General features: G+C 38.0%; 1 protein-coding gene across 5 annotated transcripts; it reads right to left on the reverse strand.

Moving 5' to 3' along the window:
• Nucleotides 1-372: 372 nt before the first annotated feature.
• Nucleotides 373-27354, reverse strand: CUL4B (cullin 4B). 5 transcript variants are annotated; one of them, XM_082323375.1, is made up of 21 exons: nucleotides 27258-27354; nucleotides 25925-26443; nucleotides 23086-23201; nucleotides 18270-18373; nucleotides 17269-17338; nucleotides 16689-16762; nucleotides 15503-15665; nucleotides 15313-15402; nucleotides 14951-15033; nucleotides 13765-13832; nucleotides 12508-12626; nucleotides 11601-11793; nucleotides 10391-10495; nucleotides 9972-10082; nucleotides 9125-9210; nucleotides 8190-8297; nucleotides 7811-7924; nucleotides 6745-6850; nucleotides 6488-6660; nucleotides 5793-5945; nucleotides 373-3946 (listed from the first exon to the last, which is right to left on the reverse strand). In XM_082323375.1, the coding sequence occupies exons 1-21, from the start codon at nucleotides 27268-27270 to the stop codon at nucleotides 3851-3853; spliced, it is 2664 nt and encodes an 887-aa protein (XP_082179501.1). In that variant the 5' UTR covers nucleotides 27271-27354; the 3' UTR covers nucleotides 373-3850. The 5 variants fall into 5 exon arrangements, 4 of the variants coding, with proteins under 4 accessions (XP_082179501.1, XP_082179504.1, XP_082179503.1 ...); XM_082323378.1 differs by lacking the exons at nucleotides 18270-18373; nucleotides 23086-23201; nucleotides 25925-26443; nucleotides 27258-27354 and adding an exon at nucleotides 18180-18198 and having other exon boundaries at nucleotides 17269-17323; XM_082323377.1 differs by lacking the exons at nucleotides 18270-18373; nucleotides 23086-23201; nucleotides 25925-26443; nucleotides 27258-27354 and adding an exon at nucleotides 17448-17921 and having other exon boundaries at nucleotides 17269-17323.
• Between the last annotated feature and the right edge of the window lie 641 nt (nucleotides 27355-27995).

Consider the following 27995-nt stretch of genomic DNA (forward strand, 5'->3'; position numbering starts at 1 on the left):
AGAGACAAGGAATAATCGTCCAGCAGGAGAGCAGCCTCCTCTACTAGCAACAAGCCACCACCTTTGGTATTTTTGTACCATTTCTGGCACTTCTACACATTCTAATCCTGATTCAGAGTTTGCGAGGATGCTTATTTCCTTCCCCTCCAATAACCTTGTAGAAGACTTATTTAAAAAAAATTCAGGAATGGAAGCCACTTAGAAAACTCAAGGGATTTTAATGACTGAATGAAGAAGGAACTACTTATTATATTTAAGTAGCAAACACGTATTTTGCTATCAAAGCACAAGCTAAAGAATTTGAAGAAGCCACAAACATTAGTAAGCCCAACATACAGAACTTTGAGTAAGAAGGCATTTTACACACAAGAGTTTATCAACACAAAACTGTTTAATATTTATTAAATGACACAAAATACCTAGATAACAGACTCACTCTCTGAAAGGACATGTATTTACATTATTTACCAACTTAAGAAAGACTCTCTGTACCCATATCAGACTTATGAAACATAAAAAAGGTTTTGCTGCTTTTTGCATCGAAGGATGCAACGGTGATACATGCCCTGTTTGCAAGTCTGCATAAACTGTAACTTTTTGATGCAGTGAAAAAGCACAATTTTATATTCTGGTAGCCGAGTGAAGAGGCTTCTGAAAAGTAACAGGGTTAGTTTTTTTCCCCCACTCCAGACATACTCTGAAGAACTGTTATACAAAAAGTATATTACATTTTTGAATGCTGCTGTACTCTTACAATTTTAGTGTAACGTTTCAAATAAAATATTCTTCCTACTATATGAAATCACTAAAAAAGTGGTATTTGAACATTTCTTTAGATGCACTTTTTTTTTTTTAAAGAAAGCATTAGGGCAAATGATATGTCTAGGAAAAAAATGAAAGACTGACAAAAAAAAAAAAGCAGAGACCAAAATATGAAGAACAGCTAAAGCAACTTAACAATTTGCTAGGGTTTGTTTTTTTTTTTTATTAACTATTTACTTTGGCACCTTTGTGTAAACTATAGAACAAAACGACGTTTACAACACATTTGCAATTACAGCATTTAAACAAAATGGTCACTTTTTAAACCAGCCAAGACAAAAAAATAGTCCATTTATGGGTATAAAGATTAAAAAACCTAAAATATATATTTCTAAGAATAAACTGCAATTTCTTATGAACAAGGTGCTATAAACTGCATGCAAGAGTCAAGATTAAAAATGTGTGGCCAAACAGACAAGCTGTGTTATAGCCAGATGAGTTGTGGTCCAAGCCCACTTTAATTTTTTTTCTTACAGAGATATATATGGCTCAATAGGCAGGCACATGATCCCAGCAAGAAGTTGCAGAGTTGTACGGCTGGACGATAAATCTTGGCTGCAGCTTTGTCATTAACCAGGAATGAGCAAGACCTTAGCAGAAGAGATGAACAAGTTCTTGGGGAAAACCCATGAAGATACAAGGTGCCTTCCACCCTCCCCTCTCTCACCCCCTCTCTCGGCCTAGCCAGGGTTCTCAAAGTCCATTCTTTGGGTTGCTTTAACTAGATTGCCACTTAGGGTCTGCCTCAGATCGTGGAAGTCCGATGAGGTTTGAGGACATTTTCTACATAATATTTTCTGCATTTAAGTTACTGAAATGGATGGGATAAAAATTAAATAAGCCTTCAGACCTTTCCAGTTAGTTTGACTGAATGCAACACACCTGTCTAACGAGGGAGGATTTTACTAGAACAGGTATTTCAAACATGTAGTGGTGTTAGATTTATATGCTACAACAGACTGAATGGAACCAGTTCCATACTGATACTCATCATCTCCTGTCTCCCAAAGAGTTAGGTTTTATGCTCCTTCTCCAAAACACCTTTTTAAAAAGGAATCTTTTATTGGCTAAAGATACAAAACACATACAAGAAAAAGGAACATTGAATGCAAAATACAGAAGGTTTTTGGGGGGGGCATTCTTTCCTCCCCAGTGGATCTCTATTTGAACTAATACTTAAAGATTTGCAGGAGCAGTCTTCAAGTTTCTTACCAGATAACTCTACTGTTAGTATTTTTCTTACAGAGGCAAGGGTGGTCCTGGATGTCTACCAGTGGTTATGCTGCAATAGTGTCAAAGGATAAGGCAGATTTTCTGCAGATCACAAAGAGCTGTATGACAGTTAGTAGAGGGTGACAGCAAATAATTTAGTAGAAGAAAAAAACATCTGCTTCATCTGTCAGCTGAGGACTGCATATAAAAGAGCCTGAGAGAAAACACAGCTGGAGAAAATGCGGAATTAAGCGGTAGATCAAAAAAGCAATAAGGATGGGATGTGTCAGATACAAAATACACACACATACACACACTCTCACTGTCTCGCACATACACACCCCTGAATGTGGGATCACAGTGATAAGTTATAGATCATAGAGAGCCAAGTTACACACTGCCATTAAAAAAAAAGTAACATCTTGCTTTCAAGAAATATCTGGTATTCCCCAGGACTATCAGTGCCTGAAAGAGGATGAGGTTTTTCATTGTGCTCTGCAACACAGCTGATGGTAGGTCTAAAGCCTGGCTGGGTAAGGAAGAACTGTTATGTGGAGGAGTTACCTTTTCTGCTGACACTTTGTTTACCATATATTCCTGGCACATGCTGCTATAGCAATAAAAAATGCATTTTGTTGAAACAAAGCTCTACATTCAAGTGACTTATTCTCCCATGTCTTATAAAGATGCAAAGAATGCTCTCTGGTCATCTAAGAAAATATATTTTAGATGCCTTGTAGCAATACTTAACTTTCTATATGAGAGGTAGGCTTCTGGGTTCTAGGAGGCCTGCCACATCTAGGGCTGAGTTCTTAAAGCTTTAAGTTAAAGCAATCCAAAGCAGGGCAGTCTTAGAAGAGATGCCCTGTCTAAACCTTGAGGTTAGTTCAAGTTTAGAATGTTGCAAAGCAAAACAAGTATTAAAATCCATTTGTAATTTTTGTTCTTACAGCTTTACCACAAGAACAGTGTGGCTTTTCATAGATACCTGTAAATAGATTCTCTTGCTAGAGTATTGCTGCCAAGAGGTGAAGGCCTCCTACCCACGACTAGTAAAAACTGTCACTTTTTCCATTATGGCTGTTTTATGCTTATTATCCCAAAGGTGAACACTAAGTCTTATAGGCAAGCCATATAAATCTAATTCGAACTTGTTTTGTTGTAGCAGTTATTTAAGAATGGTGTTTGTATATACAGTATACATGCCCACACTGCAAACTTTATACATCATTTTATATTGGTACCATTTTGTCTTAATTGCAACCAAGAATATTTTCCATTATATCAGCAATAAGCATAGCTTGGCTTATTCCCCATTTTCCCCTCCCTCAAGGGAAAAATCCAAGTGTGGGCATCAACCAAACCAATGGTATGTTACTAACTGAAATGCATTCTGTACAGTAAATTAAAAGTTTGCATGCAGTTTAAGCATTTTAAAGGCTATTTTCTTATATTAATTAACCTTCTGTTTCCATTTAAAGGTGTGAAAGACATCTGTCATATATCAAGGGACTCCTCTTCAGACCCAGAGACAAATGGAATCACAAAGACCAGGTACTTTCTTTCAGCTTTCTGCACATCTTACTAAATAACATGCAAAGAGTTCAACAGCATTCTTCTTAAAATGTAAATAGTACTCTTTAAATGGGCATGTTAACCACTGAAAGAAGTCCACTCTACTATACTTTTCCATTACACTGCTTTCATTCAATCATCGGTAGTATAAAAAGTCAATTAACGGGATCAACAGGCTAGTTTATCCACTGGCAACTCTGTATGACACCAAGTGTGCAGAAAAACAAAGGCCAACATATGTTTATGCAATATAGTTGTACTGATTCGGGTTTTCTTTATCTCTTTCCATGTAGTCCCTGTCAATTAAGGATTCTATTCTCTTCTTAAGGTCAGCAGGCTGTAAAATAAAGCAGATGTCAGCATTATTACTTTGCAGTCAATGTTTCTCAGTTCTTTCTTTCTACTTAAGGCAACTATCCATACTGTTTAAGATGGTCGAGGAAACAGAAATCACAGGTTACAAAAAAAAAAAAAAAATCCCTTAAAGCATCAAAGCTTCCAAAGTCTGCAATGTATAATTGACTGAAGAGAAAGTTACAAAATAGGCTTGTCACTTGCAGCTAAGCATAGACTTTTTACAGCAGGAAAAGATATTTGCTGCTGTTTAAACTGAACTCTACTTTAAAGAACTGCAATTCATGTATTACATACCAAAGTGTTTCTATTTCTGACTTTTACCTGGTAAAAGATGGTACAAGTTTCATTTTATCTTGATGCAAGTGAGTTTTGCAACAGTTTGGGTGCCCTATGATTTTGCTGGGTGGACTTCATATGCCTCATAATAAAGAGTGAGGAAAAGCACTCAAATCATCTGTTATAACCCTGCAAAGCCCAACTAGAGTTTATGCAATACTTACAGGCCTGCCTGCAGGAACTTAACATGGTAACAAAACAGAATAAGATGGCAGTACCTTTTATTTTACCTTTCCATTGATAAAAACCACTGTATATTTGCATTCAAATAGATGCATCGCTGTCTATTTGAAAATCCATTTCCATTAGTACACAATAAGTAAGCTATTCATTTTATATTGCAACTGTGGGCTTCTTTAGCTTTGAGACATTCACCAATATCTAATTTTTATTCCATGTATGTGTGTGTGTATGTGTATATATACACACATGTGTATGTGTGTATGTGTATATATACACACACACATACATGTATTGACCAATATAATCTGTCTGGAAAAAACACTGTACATTTGTTGGTGTCCTGGTTTCAGCTGGGATAGAGTTAATTTTCTTCTTAGTAGCTGGTAGAGTGCTGTGTTTTGGATTTAGGATGAGAATAATGTTGATAAGACACTGATGTTTTGGTTGTTGCTGAGCAGAGTTTACACTAGTCAAGGACTTTTTAGCTTCTTGTGCTCTGCCAGGTGCATAAGAAGCTGGGAGGGAGCATAGCTAGGACAGCTGACCCAGGCTGGCCCAAGGGCTATTCCATACCATATGACATCATGCTCAGTATATAAGCTGGGGGAGGAAGGAGGGACTTTGGGCATGATGGCATTTGTCTTCCCAAGTAACCGTTACGCGCGATGGAGCCCTGCTTTCCTGAGGATGGCTGAACACCTGCCTGCCCATGGGAAGGAGTGAATGAATTCCTTGCTTTGCTTTGCTTGTGCACGCGGCTTTTGCTTTACCCATTAAACTGTCTTTATCTCAACCCATGAGTTTTCTCACTTTTACTCTTCCGATTCTCTGCCCCATCCCACCGGGGGGGGAGTGAGCGAGCGGCTGGGTGGTGCTTAGTTGCTGGCTGGGGTTAAACCACGACAGTTGGTTACTAATTTATTAAAAATGATCAACCAAATTAAGGATCAAAACCAATTCTGCATTACGTTATCTGAAAAATTTTCCCCTCATCCCCAAAAACGCATTGCCAGAACACTTAAATGCAAGAAGAACAGCGTACAAGGAGAGCCAGCTTCACAGTTACCGCTAACAGACACTGGTTCTGAAAGCCTTTAGTAATAGCTTTTATTAACTTACTAAAAGCTTTAGGTAATATTCAGATAAATGAACGCAATTGGCACTTTAAAAATTCCTGAAAGTGAGTATTTGTCCTTCCCAATAGTAAAAAAATGGATGTTTTAGACAGAAGCACTCTAACTGAGGACAGGCCAGGGAATATAAAAAGAAGTAATAAAGTTTTAGAAGAAGAAAAATCAGTACTACACCTTTACTGGGAATTTAAGCTGGTTGTAGACCTCTGATACAAGCAGGTTATGACTCAGTGTCTTGCGCATCTTCATGATTCGTACAATTGCAGCGTCAATCTGGTATTGCCGGTCCTGGAATACTCTCTCTGTAGTGCTTGCCTGTTCCTCTACCTGAAGGATCCATTTAGAGAAGTTTTAAAAAGAACACTAGAAAACAATTCTTCTTTGTACCTCTAAGACAATTCTCAGTGTGAGACAGTAAAATGTCTGTTGTCAAATATCTGACATAAACCCTTTACAAATGTGAAGACCGATTATGAAAAACCACTTGTACAAGTAATTAAAATCTTTGCACAGATTTTACACTGGATGGCTATCAGGGAAAATTCACTGTGAACTTGTTTCTATGTTCACAAACCATTCAGTAAAACTCCAGGGAATGATCAAGGGCAAGAAGAACGTTCACTAACTGGAACTTTTTTCCTAACCAACCTTATTTAGAGACATCTAGCATCACTAGCGTCTAAGTTAGCATGGAAGCACACATTTAAGTCTGCATTGTTAGGTAAGTGCTATCATTCAAATTATACGTGTAGCTTTTACAAAGATATCAGTACATACGTTACAACCAAGAGGAAAAAAGCTTGTTGCCTGCCCATTTACAAGATACTTAACCCAAGGATCTAGACCCCAGAGGATTAAAAAGAATATACCGTTTCTTTCATCTGAATTTGGTTGATCTTTATCCTGAAGAGCTTATGTCTGAAATCATCATTACATGTGAATTTATCACCATCTTCCACATCTTTGCCTTTGGGGCTTTTAGTCAGTACTCTGGCTTTGCCACAAGCCAGAGATTGAAGTGTCCTTCTCAGCTCTCCATCCTCTAAAGCAGAAACAAGTTGTTTAGTTTTTTTTTTTTTTTTTCAGTAAGAACACTTGGAAGTAGTCAGCTGTTTTCAATACCAACCTATCCCAGTGGCTTGCTTTATCTCCTCTAAACTGAATTCCTCTCCTTCATTAAACATGAGCAACACCAGTGTCTGGAACAAGGAGACCTGAAGTTCTTTTTTGCCCTGTCACAAGAGAAATTAACAGACATCACTATGCTGGTTTTATTTTTTGGGGGGGGGTAGTGGGAGGAGGAATAAGTCACTCTTGTATGTCAATTATTTCACTTAAAGGATGTAATTGTTATTTTATTCATTTGGGAATATGAAAGAATAAAAGTTACTGGTCACCTTGTGTTTGCTATGAAATGCAGAACAAACTAGAGGTCAGAAGGTCAGACTATTATATCCAGTGACAAAACTCACCCAAGATATGCATCAACTTACTCAAGACAAATCTTGAAGCACTGAGTGCTTAAAATTACAATTTGAAAGATCTTTAAGTCAAAGTGTAACATTAGTTTAAGAAACACAGTATTAAGAACTACAGGATCTTTGAAATAACCAAGTTTGATAATACTTGTTTTACCATTAACATTTTTCTGAAAAATAGAACTGGTAAGCATTCCTATTCCAAGAGAATTTTTCTTGAAATATATTTGTGCCCATGAAGAAATACTGAAGGGGAGTAAGTTGAAGCCCTTTAAGAACAGTTGTGTTCTTGTACCATCCAAAACTTTTCTTTATTTCAGTAGTGAAAAGCTTACTGTAAAGATGCTTAATGCTGTCAGATGAAGTAAGGTCATCTATGGAACATGGCCCCCTTCCCCCCCCCCCCCCCCCCCAATATAAAAATTAATGCCATTTTTAATATGGAACTAAACCCACTGGATATTTTCCCCAAGCAGTAACCACCAACTTTTTTTTTTTCCACCAATACAGAAAACAGATGCATCTTCTTAGACCTTAATAGATCTATTTCAGAAACTACCAACTCCGTAAATAATAGCAAGAGGTTAAAAGTAATTGCAAAAACAGTGCTAAGTTTTCCATCACAGTACAAAAAAGCTTCCCAATACATCCCTAAGGTACAACCCAGACTTGGAATCAGCAAAGCAACAGGAGTAAGAGGAACAATACACTCACCTCTTTAAATTCTGCTTTTAGTACACAGTGTCCTAGTGTTGACTGCCACTGAAGTTTCCTACCACTGTGTTTTCCTAAATAAAAGGTCTTGAAAATCTCCTGCAGTTTTACCATCTAAAAAGAAAAGAAACCCAACACACTAAAACACAATTTCTATTTTAAAAACATCTTTTCCTCCTCCACAATCAAATAAGCCTTAAATAAAGGCTTAGAAAGATGAAGGGAACTGCAAGAAAAGAAAACAAACTTTATTTAAAAAAAAACAAACAAAACCACTTGTGCATTTCTTTCTAGAAATTAAATGCATATTTAAAACCAAGTTGCAGGTGATATCATGAAGCATTACTGATACTTGGTATGCTACATCTATATTCATTACCTCTGGGGGCAAATGGACCTCCATAGGCACGTAGGTTGGCCAATAACCCATAGTCAGAATATTCACTGTTAGTTCAATGTTGCCAGGTACATTCTGATTTTGCATATACTGCAGAAAGAAACAAAGGAAACTGAAATAAAGCAATGTTTATGAAACACATTTCAGGTAGAACTGAAAAGTTAGTTAAAACTGGCATTATGAGAGCACAGACAGATGACCTTATGATGTCTTTACTGTATAAATGGCGCGTTACATACATGAAAATTAGGATAAGAAACAGCACTTTTCAGAAGTTCTAAAGGCACTTTCATACAGGAAGAAAATGGCAAAAGTGTTTTAGCAGGCTGATGTGAAGACATACCTAATTATCTGTGAATGGAGGAAAGAATGTTAAAATTAGCTTGTAATCAAAACATTACAGAAGCACCAGAACTAATGGGCAAAAATTTACAAGCCAGTCCATCAGAATATAGCAGTGTTAAAAATGTTTTATAACTGGTGTTAAAATGTTTTATAAGTTTACAATTCTTCTTTTATTACTCTGCGTGTGTGGTGGTTTTTTTTTTTTTTAAGCTGCTGCTTCTTTCAGGTTTTTTTGCTTTGTTGTTCAGGAAAAGCATTAATAAATCCAGTAAAATTTTCAAAAGCACAGACAGCACAGAATTAAGAAATAGGTTCCGACTGATTTTCAGTAGAGCCTGTTTTCCCAGTTGGGCTTTTGTCCACTCCTTTTGAAAGCAATCACCTACAAAGTCCTTTTCTCTGTAGCGAAAGAACATTACAGACAACTGGAATAATTCAAACAGAGTTCAACTCAATTACAATAGAAATGTTCACAACTGAAGACATCCTGCACCCTCTCATTAGGCTTTCTGAGAAAAACTCATTCAAAAAGCAAGTAAATGATGGAGCCAGGGCAGGCTTTCCCACCATACCTGTTTAAATTGTATCATTATGTCTTTTGAAAGCTCCATATCTTTAAACATTCCTTCAAGTTTGCTGGTGAAAGCAGCTCCACATTCTATAAAAAAGGAAACGTAAATCTTAAAAATTAAGCTTGTTTATTTTCAACACCATAGAGTAGTTATTCTTAAGTATCAGAATGTACTTTGAAGCAAGACGACCTATTTCAGCATACGTTCTTACATAAAGACCTGGATTCTAATTAAGATACAGGATAAGGTTATGAACAAGAAGGGGGAGAATGTTTTAATGTGGCAGCTGTTTTGCAACCCAGTTGTTTTTCCACGTGGACACGACTGTTCATGCTAGGACTCCACTGGCAACCTGTCACTCAGATCACAATTCTAATCTCTATCAGCTGCCTACCAAACTGTCTCTTGATGATAAAATAAGATCAAGTTCTAAATATCTTACTCTTACCACCCAAAGGCTCCATCCTATGAAACAATGAAGACCAGACTAGAAGACTGCTAGCTGGCAGCTTCATGTTTCAGACCTTATATGGAGTGAATAACAAGCATCAGTCATCCTCAAGTTCTCTGAGCACATCACTGATTTATTCAGCAGGGCACCTCAACTCTATCCTGCAGGCCAAGATACACCATGCGCTTTAAGCTCCTGGTTTTTGGCTATTGCTGCTATAATTACAAAACTAAAAGCAAATGAGACTCTTCAAAACCCACCAGTCTTTCAAGACTTGCACACGAGGGTTTTGCCCTCAGGTAAAAGGGAAATACAAACAGCACTTCTGGGAAGGCATGTTAAAACAACTTATTTTTAAAAGAAAGCAAGCCGATAGACAGACAGACAGACATTTACCATGTTTGAGTTTGGAAAGCATAGATTTTTCAGCATCTACTGATGCACTCTTCCCAACTAGTAGTCTCTTTGCTAGATCTTTTTTATAAAAGGCCTCAAAGACATCTTTTCCTGTAAGAGATGAAATTTGACAGTGATCACAAATCATTGTTTGTTTTAAACAAGCATTACCTACAAGAGGCCCAATTCAAAGCTCAGTAAAGCTAACAAGATCCTTCACATTAAGATTTCCACAGATTTTGAGTCAGGTTTTGTTGTTGGCATTTTAACATGCAAACTAGTTAAACAGCACTACACCAGCAAACTGCATCTACAGAGCATGCACACTTGAAAACGCAGACAGACTGCAAAAATTATCTCAAAGTACCTTTATGTTACTGATTAAACAACTGCATCTCGACAAAAAACCCAATACTTACCATATATGAATCTAAATATGATCATAATTTTATCCAGCATTTTTTCAAGTTCTTCATCAGTAGCTTCTTTGTTGCCTGCACGAAGCTTTGAATCTACATATTTAGCTAAAAGAACATTAAGGAATAAAAAGTTTAACATATGCTTAGTATCACAATGAAACAACAATTTTTTTTTTTTTTTAATCGAATCTTGTGACATCTTTTGGAAATGTAAAGGATCCTGAAATTATCTTCAAATCAGTTTCATCACAGCTGGCTTGATATATTTTCATAGAGGCTATGAAGTTATAAAAACATTATAGCCTAATCTCTTTTTTCAGATAAGCAATTACTGCATCTTAACTTTATTAGCATACATAATGTTAAAAAAAGATTTTTGCATATGTAAAAAATTCTGGTCCATATTATGAACTCAAAGTAAAAAGTCACTATTGCTCTAGATTGACATGCTATAACAGAAGCAAAAAGACCAGAAGAAAAATACGTAAACCAGTTATTTACATGTGTTGACTATGCTGCTGAATTTCTCTAGCAGATTACTGTTTGTTTTAATTTCAAATGGTTTGGTAAGCACATTACAGTTAGTGAATTAATTTAAAAAAGGGAGGTAGAAGGCATTGCTCCAGAAGCCTAACAGCGCAACAGACTGCAAAGCAGGTATTATTCACTATGTGGGGAAATGATTAAGGTATTCAAAAGTGCAGAGAGCCAGGCGTGTAATGCACAAATCTGTAAACAACGTTCTTCGCAAACTAGAGAGGCTCTGTCCCCACAACATGAGAGGTACAGTGCATCCTCATCTCTCTTCACTTTTATATATTAAAATATAGATATCTATGTAGAGCCCCTAATAGCTCTGTGCACATGTGTTGTTGGCACAGTTATGTAAGCTTTTGAAGTCAAATTATTAGCGGTATTCTCACATCTGGGCACCAGTCAATTGCTGGAATGCCTAAGTTCTAATGCTGTTCACTTTTCTATAGCCTAGCCAGTGAACTGATGAACAGAGCTTGTTCTTAATTTTTAATGCTATACTACCAAATAATTCACTTGCATAGTAAGGCACAGTAGATCCCCAGTTTGACAACGTATTGTGCATAATGCCTTTTAACACACAGTTCCATCATATCCCATCTGTAAGCTGCACCAGCAACTCCCTCTTGTCCCCCACCCAAATTCTCACATGGGAAGAAACTGAAGAAAAAAATACCTATGAGTTCAGCTGGCTTATTTGGTCTTTTGTTAATGAATGTTTCAAAGGCTTCTTTCATGGCATTTACAAACTTCTCATTCTTGAGAAAGCAAACATCAATAATATGGTCAACTTTGTCTTTAAAATCAAGTAGTTCTTGGACCATGGTTTTGTCTTTTTCTGGATTAATTACTATGGTGCTACCAAATGCCTGCAAAATAAATCAAAAATCAAAATAAATCAAAAATAATCATTCCCAGACCTTGTATGTTGATTCAAAACCAGTCTATGAATAAGTGAACAGATTCAGAACTTTTGTCTGAAGAAATAAACTTAAGCATGACAAAATTAACACACCCTTTTTAAACATCTATACCCTCAGGTTTTACACAGGTAAAGCTCCCACTAAACTCAATTTTATTTAACGGTACTCCTATACCATTATGAAGCCTTCCTTCACAACAACCATACTTTCTATAACAAAATTTTCACTGAGTAATAAGATGAAACATGCTAAGTGATATTCAAGTGCTTTTTGAACTTCAATTGGTTGGTAACTTAAGCTATCACTCATTCTGACAAGAGGTTTTCGCAGGGGGAAGACAGAAACATTGTCATTACCACATGTCTATTGGAGAAATATAGTTGTCACCCAGAACTAACTATAAGCAAGATTATTAAAAGCCAAATTTATTTGGAGTTTAATAATTCAATGGAATGTTCAATATTTGCTTCAATAGGGCTAGAACAGTGACTGTACTTTTCCTAGTACAGTTTCAAAAGCTGCCCATTAAATACATGCTTATAAGGAAGTAGTCTTTAATTCTTAGAAAAATGCAATAGTTTATAGAGATTACTCAAATATCTGTGTATAAACCCCATCGATACAATAGTGGTATCTGTTCCAGAGTTCTAGAAACATTACCTTTATGTACTCAATCCAGTGTTGCAAGAGAACCTGTACTCCGCCTCTCACACGACTGAACAACTGATACAGAAGAGACAGGTCTTGAATTCGGTTTTCATCGAGAAGGTGGTTTAAACCTGCAAATGAGAGAATTTCAATAGAAATTAAAACCAGAGTAATCCAAAGAAAGCGCAGCATATTATTACAGTAAGGGACCTCTTCAAAGCTAGCATTTTTTATCAAGCAATTAGTGGTGGTGTTTGTTTTTTTTTTTTTTTTAAAGCCACCTAATTTAACACTGAAACACGGAATGGCTACCTTAACTGGCTCAAACCTTAAAAACCTTGTTATTGCAATGGCTATCTTAGGCTACATGTACTTTACATAACATACTTATCACAACACCTTTGCTTACTTCCGCTTTACTATTCCCTAAAGATTTGAAAAGTTTACACTCTGCTGATCTGCAGGAAAGGCTCCTTGGCAAGACAGAGCTCTGAGTCTCAATTCCAGCTGTAAAATAAATTTTACAGACGTTTGAAGGCAAGCAGCTTCAAGAAATATCTTCACCTTTCACTTTTTAACTTTTTGGCAGAGAAGGCCTGATGCTCCACAGCAAGGTTCTCAGAAAGTAGATGGGTAAATATTGCAAGCTTGATACTCCTCTCAGCAGAGTCTGTTCCAGATGTGCACGAAGATGCTCACATACCCGTTTCATCCAGAACCTGGCTAGTAAGGACTTGATCACTTTCTTTTATTATCCAACTCTTGCTGCACCCGTATCTATTTCCAGACTATCCCTCAGAGCAACAGAGGGTCACTTGACACCACAGAGACTATTGCAGAACTGAGGCAATGTACTTCATTACTCAAATTGTACTAAATTTTTAAAACAAGCTGCTTTTTGTGAGCAGCGAGTAATCAATGTTTCCCCTTTCTGGCACAGCCATAATTTGAAGGCTACTCCTTTACCTCTGAGTCTTCAAAATGCTATTTAATACACTGAACTCAAGAGTCCCCTATTCTAGTTTTCCTTTTGCTTTGGTGTGCATCTGAAGACAGCGTTGCGTCTCCTTACCCCTGACAAGGAGAATGGTACTTGCCCTCTTGCAAAATGGCCAATGCTCTATTATGAACTGAGTAGCAAAGGGTGTTAAAGAATGATGTAGCTTGTGTCCTCCCCCAGCACCTGAATCTGTCACTTTCTTTTTCAGCACAGGAATTGAAAGCCCCGAAGCAGTAATTAGAAACATTTCTATAAAGAAGAAAGATTACCTTTCTGAAGAATGGCTGTTAAATGTTCACCTAGAAGTTGCTTTTCTACAGTAGCAATTAGTGGCTTCCTATAGAAAAAACGTTTAGAATTACTTTTCCTTTTTCCATTATTGACAGTTTTAAATCCTTTTTTTGAGATTATGTTAACTACACTTGCCATTGGGAGTGCTCTAATTATCTGTGGCCAAGGACCTAAAATGATTATACACATATTTATCCTTTTGCCTCCCCAGTAAGCAATCTTTTTTTCTGTTTGCTGACTGAGGATTTAATTCACACAATAAGCCTGTTGTACATGACCTCTATGCAGCCAGACAATGATTCCATCAGTGAGGAACCTGGGCAAAAGTTTGTCAAACCATATACCTTCTCTTGCTTTGGGAGAGGAGAGACAAACCAAAGAGAAGAAAAAACACATCTCACAAGTGAAGAGGTATTAAAACAAAATAGGGAGTTGGCCACTAATAATGGTGTGGAAGAAGGAAGCCACTAAACAAGCTAAATGTTTTTAACAGCTGAAGGAGGAAGGAAATAAAAATGTATGATGGTAGCAATAAAACACCTTCCTCTCAGAGAGATCCTCTGTACTTGCTCTTTAAAAAGTTGCTGCCACTTGCTTGAAGAGTTTTGTTAAATTAGTGACCTACATTTTCTCTCAGACACGACAGCTGTGGCTTTATGTTAGGAGAACATTTCTCCTGTCCTACCAGTCATGACCTCCACTTGATAGTATTTGAGGAAATCCTGCCTCTAAGTAGAAAGGACTGAAGAGTGACATTAGTCAATAATCTCCCAGACTCCATAAAGAATATGCAAGTATTTTAATGTAAATATTCAGAGCCTTTAGCTTAAGAATCCTTTGTCCCGGGTCCTATCTCTTTTCAGGTAGGACAACAGCTGATTAATTGCATTTCAGCAAGAAAGAGACATTTAGACTGGGGGTAGCAGCCTATTTTTCTCTGACCAAATGCCAACAACGTTTATGTCAAAATAACTAGTGGCTTAAAAGAAAAGGATATTAGCTGTGTGAGCCAAGACAGTGCTTCATTGTAAACAAGGAATTGTGGGAAGTAAGAAGCATTTGATGGTCAGTCAATAACTGAAATAAATTGTAGCTATTAGATAGCCCTCAACAGAAGAAGAGCCAAACAGCTAGCAATACCAAGCAAAGAGAGAGTGCACTTACTGCGTGCTCTGATCTAAATAAGTGATTATCCTGTCTGCTTCTTCTTCCAAGCGCTTGTTGACATGGTGAAGATATTCTGGAACCTGAAAATGCCAGAGTAGTTTTGTATGTTTTAAAAAAATCAAGAGGGGAAAAAAAAAAAAAAGACAATACTGGTCTGACAGCAGCAGCAGCTCCAGTTTTAAGCAGAAAACATTAGCACTGTGACTGAAGGCAACTGCATGTGAATTTGCTTTGTCAGAGTACTATAAAACATAAAGGCCACATTATTGCCTTGTACACTGGCTAAGGCAGCAGAATAGCTCCTGACAAATGCTTTGTCATCATCAGGTGTAACAAATACTGTTAAACATTCAAAATACCTCTCGTTCCTGCATAAGCCTCTGTCCCTCTGCTGCATACAGGCGGTTAGTCTCTTCCAAGAATCTATGCTCAAAAGAGTCCTGATAAATCTAGGGAAACAACACAATAGCAGTCCAGGGTAAAGCTTACTGATCACTAAATAAGAATCTGAGCTGTTTATTGGTTTAAAGGTTAAACAAGTTCACTCACCTGCAAGTCAGAAAGCATGCTTAGAAGGCTTCGCAGTAAACTTCTATCAATAGCCTCACCATTTCTTTCCCTCTCAATCAGCAGAAGAATGCCATCAATAGTTTTGTTCTGAACCTTCTGATCACTGATTATATGAGTTCTAAACAATTCTAGCCCCATATCCCTGAAAAGAAAATAAAGACTGTTCAATAAATTGCGTAAGAATCAACCCCAAATATTCTCTATTAATAAAATTTGATCTAGATCAAAAAGAGAGGCCAATAAATACTAGCATTCTTTAAATTCCTCACTCCTCTGCCCCCAAATCACTCACGATGAACAAACACATAAACACTAAAATAAACCATGACAAACCATCAACAGTAAGCTGCAGATTTTAAAGACCAAAGCACATATTTTTTCCCAAATAACCACCTAACTTTTGCAGCATCTTTATTTTCCACTTGTTTGGCAGGATGATAGAAACTGAATGAACAGCAGTCTTCACGAGAAAAGGATAATTTCATCCTGGGTCCCAATTCCACAGTTAAGCTGTTGGACAGTATTCTTTTTTGTACATCACTTTCTAATCTCTGATTCTTAGGCAGAGCTTAGAAGAACTCAGTGATGTGAAAGACAAGGATCTCTGCTTTGGCCAGTTAAAACCTTCCATGAATTTGAAAACTGTGGGTCTAGACACTTTTAGGAAAAGCCAGGACCTCCATCCACCACTCCTTCAAAGTAATTCAGGTAGTGCCGAAGGCACTGTAGGGCATTTGCAAATTATTAAAATATTGGGGGAGAGTGGGGGTGTTGAAGTCCAAAAGAGAGTAACTTGCTTTTATTTTAGTAACTTTTTCCTTCAAAAATACTTATAGACGTTTGAATACTATGCAATGTTAAAGCCAGTAACTGGGCAGCCCAAACCCTTGCACTTCAGTTATTGAACAGGCCCTTTCCTTTTAGTGTGCAAACCAGAGTCCGAGATCTACTTAGCTGAAATTTGCTGTCACAGCTATTCTAGAAGAATCCTGTAATTCATGGCAAATAAATTAAAAGTGAAATCTCCCTTTGCAACAAGCATGTATGCATTCACCATCTAATTTACAGGTCACTACAAAGTTTGTATTAAACCCCCTGAAAATCAGCAAGATATATGTGATAATTTAAGTATACTCCCCAATAATTTTATTCTTTGTGCCCTTACCAAATAGACGGCAGCATTGAATTCTGAAGTACATAAGTTCGATCCAAGAACAAAAAGATACTTCTAATCATAATCTGTTATGAGAAAGAATAAAAAAGCCACAATCATTTTACTCTTGAAATTGAAGAGCAACACAAATTCTGTTCAGCAACAAAAAAAATCCCACTGACAGGTTTCAGGTAGTGCTTTCTTAGACAGTGTTGATTTGTTTAAAATATTCTGCCAATCTGAGTGAGATGATCAATGTGACATTTAGCATCTTTCTGTATAAAAGAATAGGTCCTTTCATAATAGGTATAAAAGAAGAAAGGTTTGCACAGAAACAACAGTTAGGAGTTGGGTGTGTTTGTGGGGGTGCGTGTGTGTCGAAGATCAGACCAATGTGTCAAGAGACACACTACAGACAAGTATTTTCAAGGCTCGATTTATAACAAACTAGATACAGTTGTATTTCACAAAGAAGCCTTATATAAATTTAAGACAACATTTCAGGAGCACAGTGTGTTTGTAAAGGAAAAAGTTAAGCAAAACATAGGCTGAGTAGGCAACTGGTTTTCTTTAAAAAGATAAAAAAACTTACCATTTGTCTGCAGTGATCTTGCCAACATTTGTCTATTTTCTTTAGAAAAAGGACACTATCCAATGAATCCATGAAGAAATCATTAAGAAAATTATGATTAATAGGTAGCGTTAGCAATGAAATGAACGAACATTACTATTTTTTTTTTAAAGACACTTAACAGAGCACAACAAACTCACCTACTCCCCAAAAGGACCAGTTAACTTCTTGCAACTTGCTTATTTTTAAACGAGGATCCTTGTGTTAATAATGAGAAATCAAAATTATCTGAATGATTTTTTTAAAAGTATCTAAATACTTTTGAATGTTTTGTCTAATCTCCCATCCCTGGGGATCAGAACAAACATACATATCCCCACACTTCAAAAACAAATGATCCACAATACATGTAAGAGCCCACCACTACACAGCTACTTTAATTTCAGCTCACCTTAAGAGAGAACCTTACAAGAGAAATTTTTTCTTGAAATTTAACTTGTATTCAGTTTACTGCATAGTTCTAGTACTAATTAATATCCACTTAACAGGATCTTGATCTGATGCAACTCAAAAACTTCTGAAAATAAAACATTTTGATCCTCTGAACCACTAACATCGTATGCTGCCAGACCACTAGCACTTTTCAAAAAGAAAACAAGAACTACTTGTTGGAAGACTTTTCTGTTTACCTGAGCACGGCAAGATCAGCACATCAAAAAGCCTGAAGTGATACAGCCAATAAAGCCTTTTAAGCCTTGCTGTAAGTCTAATACGAGCTTTTGTAAGATGCCAAAGTGTTTCACAAATACCAATGAAACTTTCTCACAAACTTTTCAAATGGTTACAGACATGAAGGAACTAGTAGTGTTCTCTGAGATCCCACAAAAAAAATGAAAAGACCCAATGATGCAAAAACTAGGAATTCAGATTACCATGGCCTACTGTCATGAACTAAAGAAATCCATCACCACACACTGGCAGGTAAAAATGTTTTGGCTTGTCAACAGCTAAAAAAAGGATATTCTCTGAATTGGTGAATTTGTGCTTTAATGTGGTCTTCACAGATCTGTCTCAATTGTTTGTACAAGTTTGCAGAAATCTTGTAGGAGCAGAGATTTTCAACAGCCTGAAGCAAAGAGAAACAGATACTAAGAAATCTGTTTATATTCTTATATGTGGTTTTACAAGGAAAGGCGGCGGGGAACACAAAACCAACCATGGAATTCTTCTGCTTCTCACTCAAAAATCTACCATCTTTTCATTGTAACATAGTTAATAGCTGCATGCAAAACACCAGAGAGACATGGCACTATATATGGCACTATAATGGTAGTAAGAGACAAAGGAAGGCCATGCCCTTAACTGCTTACGGTTTATTAATTTCAGTTGGAGTACCGATATCTCATAAGGAACTGCAGGACTTGCATCTCTGAGAACAAGGATGTTAGTTTAATATGTTCCAGCAGCTTGCTGGGTTTCATACTTCAAAGCAGACACTTAAGGTCTTAACTTTATTAACTGCTGCGCTCTGCAAGTCACACTGATATTAGTAGAAAAGCACTGCTAGTGTTATTTCCTTTTGCAGTCCTTCCCTTGATTAAGCTTCCCTCATCCCCAAAAGTACATACATATACCTATTTTTTATATACATATCTCTCCATCCATCAACCCCTTGCCTGAATAGGTTTAGTTATAATCCTCAACAATTTTTAATAGTATGACTACATTCCAGATGTTTACAGTGACAAATCTCAGATTTCTAGATTATATCAAGTATTAGAAGAATTGCTGCTGTGTTTCACAGCAAGAAGGGAGAAGAGGGACATGTCTTGGAGACTGATCAAGCAAACAAGCATTCTTAAGTCCGTAAGTGTAACTCAAGACTTTTCCAAAGTTTATACCAATTGCCCAGATTTGGAAAGCAACCGAGCAACTTTAACTCTTTGTGGATTGGTGAAAGACACAATATGTGATTATTCTGTAAAACATCTGTAGAAGCTAGACAGGAGAGGTATATATGATTTTCCACTAATGCCTCTCAATTTTATTTATTTTTTTAATGGCAAATAATTCAGTTGTCAGTACAACCAACTCATAGGAAAAAAAGGACTGGAAGATCAAGTTTGTTCCCCAGCAACTGCAGGCAACCATGCACGGACTGCGTAGTTCAGAAGCATGCAGAGCAGATCTACTCCATTACACTGAAGTCCCCCAGAATATTTCCCAACCATCCAAATAGAAGCCACCAGCAAACAGTAAGCAGCCACCACTAAAAGTACAATAATCAAAATAGCTAAACAAGGAGTTCCTCAGCTTATCCTAGAATATCAACAGTAATCATTCTCAGTATCAACAGTAAACAACTTCTAGAGCAAGTACACTACAGCTAATACTGGCTCCAGGACATAGAGGAGTTAAAAAAAAACCAACAACAAAACAAAAACACACCACAATAACTGAAACCCCACAACAAAACCATCCCACACAAGAATAACAACAAAAGAAAACCAAACCTGCATAAGCTTACTGTCAGAAACAAACAGGTATAGCGAGCGAGTGTGCCAATTAAGACTAACGCAGGCCTGAATGAGGATTATTAGGAAAGCCAGAATTATCACTGAAGTGTACATATCTTAATATTTGGAAATAGCAACAAATTCAACTCTCAACCTTAACACTTAAGAAACCCCAAACAAATACAATGATGTGACAGGAAAACATATAAAACAGTTGTTCAGAGCAGGTTATGGACACTGCTCAACTCTATTCTGCTACCTCTATCCTGCTCTACAGGAAACAGCTACTTGGACTTCAGAAGAAAACAGGATGGAAAACACTAAGCTTGAAGAGCCGGATTAGACCTTCAGCAAGTGCAATAAATGAGTTGTTTCTTTTCTCCCACTTACTTTGTAGAAGCCAACTGAGAGCTGGGAAGATGAATGTTTTAGATAGAACTTGCTAGTCACCTGCATAACCACAGTTAGTCTCGCTCCTACCTACCAGCCTAGGACACCAGCGGCCATTTTGCTGTACTTCTGGTCAGTTCATCCATCTCAACTACCAACATTTTCATAACTGCTATCAAAACAAGTACTATTTAACCACGCTGCTCCAAAATCCTTAAAAGAATCATCCTCTGCACTGCAGATGGACAAACGCATACCATTATCTCTTAGTGAAATAAGTTAACGTGTATTAATATACACTTACTTTTATGTAGTGCTCATATAAAGCTGTGCTTTTGCATCTGTGTATCAGAAATTCCAAAGTGTTAAACACGTCTGCTAGTATTGAGTGTTTGAACATCAAGTGCAAAACTTCTACATCTTCACTGATAAAATCAAAACATTTCTCTGGATGTTAATTTGTGAATTCTGCCCAAGTGAACTTTCTAAGGACACGAATACAAAAACTTTTACTAAGGTTTGCTCTGTGGAGCATAACACGACTACTGCAATATTATGCTTTGCAAATTTAATTACTGGTGTTACACAACAGTAATTGTAACGTATCAAAAATTCCCCAGGAGCTTTAGGGGCTCTAGTTCACAAAAATTATCTTGCTCTGAATTACTGGAATAAAGCTTTCTGATCGGAGAATCTGTGCCCTGAAGATGGTCAGAACATCTGAAGGCAAAGCAGCATATATTCTGTGGTTTTTTTCTTTTTCCTTTTTTTTTTTTTTTTCCACTGCAGCATCCACACCTGGGTTTGTGTGCTGGGGAGAAGTAGGAAAAAGAACTGAACACAGCTCTGATGAGAGAAAAATCAGAACTTTCCAGAAGTACTTAACTATGTGATTGATTTAAAAAAAAATTAACTAGGGACCTGGTACCAAAGATCTACATCTCTATTTTCTGGTACTAAGCTAAGGAAAATTATTCTAATAAAGCAGCTTTCAATTCTGCAGCACTTCAGCTACTCAAAGATATGTATAATTTCTCTTGCTGGGGAGGAACAAAACAAGTACGAAGCTAGTGTCCCAGAAAGAAATAAAGCCTCAAAACGTTTGCTCCGTGGGATTTTCCAACACAGACAAGAGTTAAACCAAATAACTCCATTAAAAAAAGAAGTATCCTGTTTTGAGGTGTGTAGCAGAACTTTTGCAGACTCTTTTGCAATTCCCCTCTATGCTTGGATAATGGTGTCTGCCAAGGCATATTTGGCATCAGATCCATTTACCAAGCAGCTGTTCAGAAATGACATTAGTTTAGTTAGCACTTAAAAACACTAGTGATTCCTATTACTATTTTTAAATCAAGACATTTATTTTTAGATTTATGAAAAAAAGAGGAAAAATTTCATACTTGATTGCACTCTATTTCATTGAAAAGTATCTAAAGTTATTACAATGTTAAAACTGAGATTTAAAAGAAAAAAAGCGTGTTTTTGGTTTTCTGAGCACAAGCAACATTAAGTTAAGCCTGTGGTAAAAGTGAGCAGAAATCTAAGTGATAACTGTGAAGCAGAAGCAAGGCTTTCAATAGAACTTTGTATTTTTAAACAATTTTGGATATCCTTCAAGTATTTAATTAACACTTACTTGCTCTGTTGTTCAGTCTAGAGTAAGTAATTTACAATACCAGCCAATACAGTGGATTGCAATTTGTTATTAGTTTCACCAAGTTTTGCAACAGTAATAATACTGCTGTTACTTTATCAATACTATATATTATCCTGACAAACTGTTAAAAAAGCTATTTTTAGATTAATTGAACATTATAAAAGATTATATAATGAGCTTAAGAATGCACTGGACTGAGGAACTTGGCCCATGATGTTCTTGGTTCCACAAAGAATGGCAATTTATCCTTCCCTAAATCAGTCCCCAAACCTTGTGCAAACAGGATTTTTCGCTCTACTTTTCACAGAAATCAGTTATTTCCAAGTGCAACTTTTATTGAACAGGGGAGGGCAGGGGAAGAAGAGACACTAAAAACAGATGGAGAGAAGGCTATATACACACATAGGGACAAATCAAAGAACTAACCAGGAAATGAAGGCTTTAAAAGTAGAGCAAAAGGTGTAAGTGCTTATTAATACCTAGCTAAAGCAGTACTGTTGCTAGGCCGCTAAAACCACAAGTAGCACGATGTTAGTAGGGAAAAGGTGAGGAGAGGGAGAAGTATCCCTAACACATTCAGCTGAAAAAGCAGAAGCGGAGCATATAAAAAAAGTTAGGAAATGCAGTTCAAGTCTGATGATTTCCTAAAACATTTAGGGCAAAACAATCAGAGCTGTTGCTGGGAATAAATTTTCATTCTCAGTTGTTAGAATAGACAGAATGCTGAATGATAAAAAATTACAATCAAACCAAAATAATACAATTCATGAAGAAAAATTGTATTCTACTTACTTTTAAGAAGTCAAATAAAAAGTTTCAGTTTTTAAATGATTTATGAACCTTAATCATGAACAGATACTGTCTTCAGAAAAAGGAGTGTATTTTAATATAAATCGTCTTTTTCTTACCTAAACACCACCGTTTTAGGATTTCACATTTCTCCTTTAGCAGCTACACACCATAAACCCCAAAACAGTAAAAGGAATACAGCTCCTTGCCTTATTTAATTCTTGTCAACTGTTACAAGGGAAACCATACCTTGGATTATGTTGTGGCAAGTAAAAAAATTTCTGAGTTCAATGTTAGGTCTTGTGAAATTTTTACTGATGATTTTAAAATTGGAGAAACTATTTGATGAAAAGCTTTCCAATGACAAAAAGCAGCTATCAAGCAAAATGTCATATTCTTACCACTGATTCAAAGGCGTTTTAAGCAAAAAAAATCCAATGACAAAACAAAAAACCCTACCCCGTTGCTTTTACTTAAAGCACTTACCTGATAGAGCTCCTCTAAATTGTACTTAATTGAAGTACTGTTCTGGATAGCTTCTACAGCTTCTTTCAGTTTTTGCCAGGTTTCATCTGTGTAGTTTTCAGGCAATTTGGGTTTATCTTTGAAAGAAATTACATAGAGTTTGAGAAAGTATTTAGAAAAAGCAGAACATTTTGCCTTTTACAGAAATGAAAATAGCTTTGAAAGGAAAGAGGTATGGGCTGGTGCTCTAGATTTTAATTTATACTTACATGAAAAGAAAGCATTAGTGTAAAAGCAGTATCTTATTTAAATTTGAAATAGTAACGCATTGTAAAAATTCAGCATTGCTCTTCACATGCTCTTCACATGCACATCACAGTATCTGTAGCCCAAACAGTATGTGTGATTTATAAAAATCACAATACTGTGTCTGAGCAGCTCAAGATGGGATAAAAAGCTAAAAACCAGCAAGAATGATCTACATCTTCATTACACTCTTTTTCACTACCAGGACAGCACAGCTAAAAGAAAGTGAACATAAAAGCCGAAAAAAATGGATTAAAAGATACAGAATTGCGTATAGCTTATTTTTTTAATTTACTGCTCATTAATTCTACTCTGTATTAACAGTTGGAAAGAAACCCTCAAGAAACATGCATGGAAATACTGTAATTATAATACTGGCTTTATGGTCGCAAGGAAAACCTTCCTATTTTAAAGTAATCCATTTACATCTGTCTTGGGTTTGGCCAGTGGGTATTTGTTAGTTAAACCCTCTTTTAATGTTCAAATATCTCAAGCTTTGAAGATTTGACGTTATTTTTTTCAGCCTCCTTTCTAGAGATGTGCCTGCTATGCAGCATCTTCAGCAGCACTAAAGCATTTACAACAGGCTAAAAGAGATTCCCCAAGTCACACCGTCAGAATACCAGGACTATTTTAAAATTCTGTGTATTCTCATAACTAGCCAAAATGACCATTTTTGTTCTAATAAGCAGGTTCCCGAATGGAGAAGGAAGGAGAAGAAAATTTAGGGAGGAAGTCACACGCACATCCATGCCACCAACAGGTGAAACTGGCCCAGAGTTTATTAAAATGGACTTTTACATACCTAAAGGTAAAAAACAAATTATGTTATTTTAAATGTATGATTTCTCTAGAAATAACAAACAGAGAGAAGTAATTTTTTTGTCCTCCCAAGCATTTCCCTACAATATTCCAACATTAGCTGTATTGTAAGAATCTAGAGAGACAACTAACTACAAGTGGACTTGCCTGTTTTCACTAGCAACTAATGAGTATCCTAGTCAGCAGTAAATACAAGATTCTGGATTTTAGGAAGTTATTTAAGTTGTAAAGGATGTTATTGCTATCACGCTAAGATAAAGACAATAATCTCTAAGATTATTATTCAGTTTAGCATCTGAGAGTAAATAAAAAGCAAAGCTAGCAGATTCTTGAAACATCCTTTTTAGGCAAGTGATTCAAATACCAATTCATAAGCAATGATGATCACAGCACCATGCAATCCATGACATCTAACAAATATTTTAAACATGAAAAGTTGACTTCCCTTAAAGATAACAGCGTACAAGCAACAGAAAAGTAGCACTTATTTCTCACTATCAGTCATCATAAGTATAAATTTTAAAATATTCAAATAAATTGATGATGACACAATGGGCGGAGGACATTTTTGAGAATTAGGAGGACCTTAAAGCAAGAAGTTACACTGTGATCATGAATTGCTGTAAACCATCACAGTGGCTAAAATAATCCTAATCCTTACCTTCTGCGATATCTCTGTAGAATATTTGTATCAATTGCGTAGTTAGAAATTAATTTTAACGTTAGCAATATCTTTTACCCCCCCAACCCCAAACACATGGGGAAAAAGAAAAACAACCCAAGAAAGCAAGCTATCAAGACTATTTTAGAAGGTAGCAAAAGGCAGGAAATAAGAAAAGCCCACAATTTCCCCATCTTCATAGGGAAAAAAATGTCAGAATTTTAGCTAAGCTTTCTGCCCACATCTATTTGTATTTTTGTTTACTAGAAAATGAAGCAGCATCACAGCAGAAAAGTTTCATTTCTCTGCTTCAGTTGGTCTCTAGTAACAATACTCGAGAATCTCAAATACCTCTTTTGAGAGAATTTATAAAATAATGTAAGCTTGTAAAGTGAGAGTATGTTAAGACAGAGAAAAGACATTAAAGAGTTAAATAATAAAAATTACGTCAAAGATATTGCAAGAAAAACACTCAGCAAAAATCTGAACTACCTACTTTAAAGGCAAGTGGGGAAACCAGAAAGGAAATCCGTCATAATAGCCTGATAATCACCTTAGTTTCAACATTTAAAACTAAGCACAGGCAGATTAACCTATAAACAGATGTAGATAGAGGCAAGACATACAGATTCAGGCCTAATTAAAAAAAATCAACACATTCTTTGCAAAGACTTATCATGAACTGGGCTAAAAAAATATACCAAGCCCTGAATCAGGATTACTAGGAAAGACATACCAAACATTAAAGTTTGAAGAAAGGCGATTTACACACTTATATAGTAAAACCTTTCGTCTAACATACAAGTTAAAGCCTTCTCAACAGATAGAGCGAAAGGAGTCTGAAAAATAATCCCAAGCAGCGAAGTGTGGCTCAGGATGTGTACATGACTAGGCAAGTATGCATCAGAAAACATTATTCCCCCTTTACAGAAGTATAGAAACGTTCACCACAGAAAAGCATTTCCTGTAAAACTTGCAGCTATTTGAAAGCCAACCAGTTTTCATGTTGAAAACAAAACACAAAGTTGAGCGTCAGCTCCCCATAGGTTGTGACAAATTATGGCCTGTTACCTTTAAAGTTCTTGATCACTAATTTCTTAGCAGAGCCAGGTTTACTGTTGGCGAAACTGGAAACAGTAGAGGAGGCAGCTTTGGTCAGGCCATTTGCATGGTGCCCCACAGCCACTGACGAAATTAAAAGGCTTTTATTTTTGAGCTGTTGTTGGTGCTGCTGTTGAGAAGAGGCAGCAGGAGAGGAGGAGGAAGAAGACTCTTCAGCCATCTTCACATCGAGTCCAATAAAATCCACGGAGTCCTCAAAGCGCAGCTTCTTCTGGAGGTGATGGTTAGAGGAGGCAACCCCTGAGGAGGAGCACGAGGAGGTGGTGATGACGGAGGAAGATGATGAGGAGGTGTTTTTGGAAGGAGAAGAGGCGCAGGAAGAAATGGAATCAAATTCTTCTCTTTCAGAATTGCTGTTGCTGCTGTTATTTAACTTTCTCTTCTTGCAGGAGGAGCTGCTGCTGGTATTACCATCAGTGGCAGGTCTGACCTCCTGGGCTGCAGCTGGGGGGTTGGGGGAAGAGAAACCTGTGGGAAACATGAACACACAGAAGTGAACAGGCTGAGGGGCATCAAATCCTTGTGGTGTGACAAAGAGAGAGAGAGAGAGTTTGGGAGTCAGTCTCTGTGTGGTGTCTCTCGGGGGGAGGGTCTTTCAACTCCTCTCTCTCATCAGTGGAGTCCTTCCGTATTCCCTCTCCTTCGCTTTCTTCTTTCTCGGAGGAATCACTTTATCTCCTCTCTTCCCCTTTTCTTTATTACTTTGCTTCTTCTCGTAGTTTGTCTTTCCTGCTTTTACTCCTTTCTCAGCGGAGCGCCTCCGTTCCTGCCTCTCGCCACCCACTAGCTTCTTTCAATTCTTCTCTCCAACACCAGTATCTCCCCACGGCTGCCCGCTCCCCCAGCTTTTCCTTCCGCTCCCCTCCTGCTCCGGCCGCCTCGTCTCCGCCGAGCAGCAGCGGGGAAGGCAGAGCGCGGCTCCCTCACGCCTCGGCTCCAGCCCCTCGCCCCACAGGCCTCCCGCTCCCTCGCCGCCGCCCGGCCCGCTCTCCCCCCGCGGCCCGCTCTCCTCGGGCTCCCGCCTCCCCCCTCTCTGCCTCCTGCTCGCTCTTCCTGAGGGGGGGACGGCCCGGCCCGGGGCTTGTTATTGTCAATACACGGCAGAGAGGGAGCCTAAAGATGGCGGCACATCCGGTCGCCGTGCATGCTGGGGCGCGGCCGCCCGGAAGCGCGGCCGGGCAGCCCGGGTAGGCGGCGGGCCCCACCTCCGGCCCGGCGGCCCTGCCCGCACGCCCTGCTCCCGCCGGCTCCCCCCGCTCCTTTCCGCTGCCCTCTGACCTACCGGAAGTGATCATCGTTGCCGGCCGCTCGTAACGGGCGCGCTCGTTAACCCCCCTGGCGCGCCGGCGCAGGCCGCGTCGTGCGGCGAGGGGGCGTGGCCGCCGCCCTTCGCGTGGCGGGAGCGCCGAGGGGCGGGGAGAGGGGCGGGGCGAGGGGCGGGGCCTGCCCGCCCCGCCCCGCCCCGCCGCGTCCCCCGTCCCCTCAGCCCGGCCGGCACCGGGCGGCCTCGGCGGCTGCCGCCCGCCCTCCCGCCGGGGCAGGGCCCGCAGGGGCGGGTACGAAGCCGAAGTCCGGCTTGTCGCTGGCCGCGGGGGCTTCTGGCTGAGGTAAATGTGGCACCAAATTTGGCTTAATTAGACCCGGGGGCTCTGCTGGCAGCCGGCGGTCAAGCTGAAGGCTTCGGCCTGTTCGCGTATTTTGGAAAGGATTTTTCTTAGCGTTTATTTATAAACAATCATTTAGTGTCAACTTTTTCATTAAAAAAATTAATATATATGAATTTTAATATATGTGAATTTTAATATATATGAATTTTAATATACATGAATTTTAACACAGATGAATTTTAATATATACCGACTTGCATTGGGCTAAAGCCGAGGGTTGGGGGGTTTTTTTGGTTTTTTTTGGGTTTTTTTAAACGTTTGGAAGCAAAATCAGCAATCACGGACCTGTAGTGGCTCTTTTTTGATGCTGGTGTATCCGTTACCAAAGGAAAAGTGAACTTCTCCAAGAGCGT

The sequence above is a fragment of the Platalea leucorodia genome (assembly GCF_965183815.1).
Source record: "Platalea leucorodia genome assembly, chromosome: 10".
Taxonomy (NCBI): Eukaryota; Metazoa; Chordata; class Aves; order Pelecaniformes; family Threskiornithidae; genus Platalea; species Platalea leucorodia.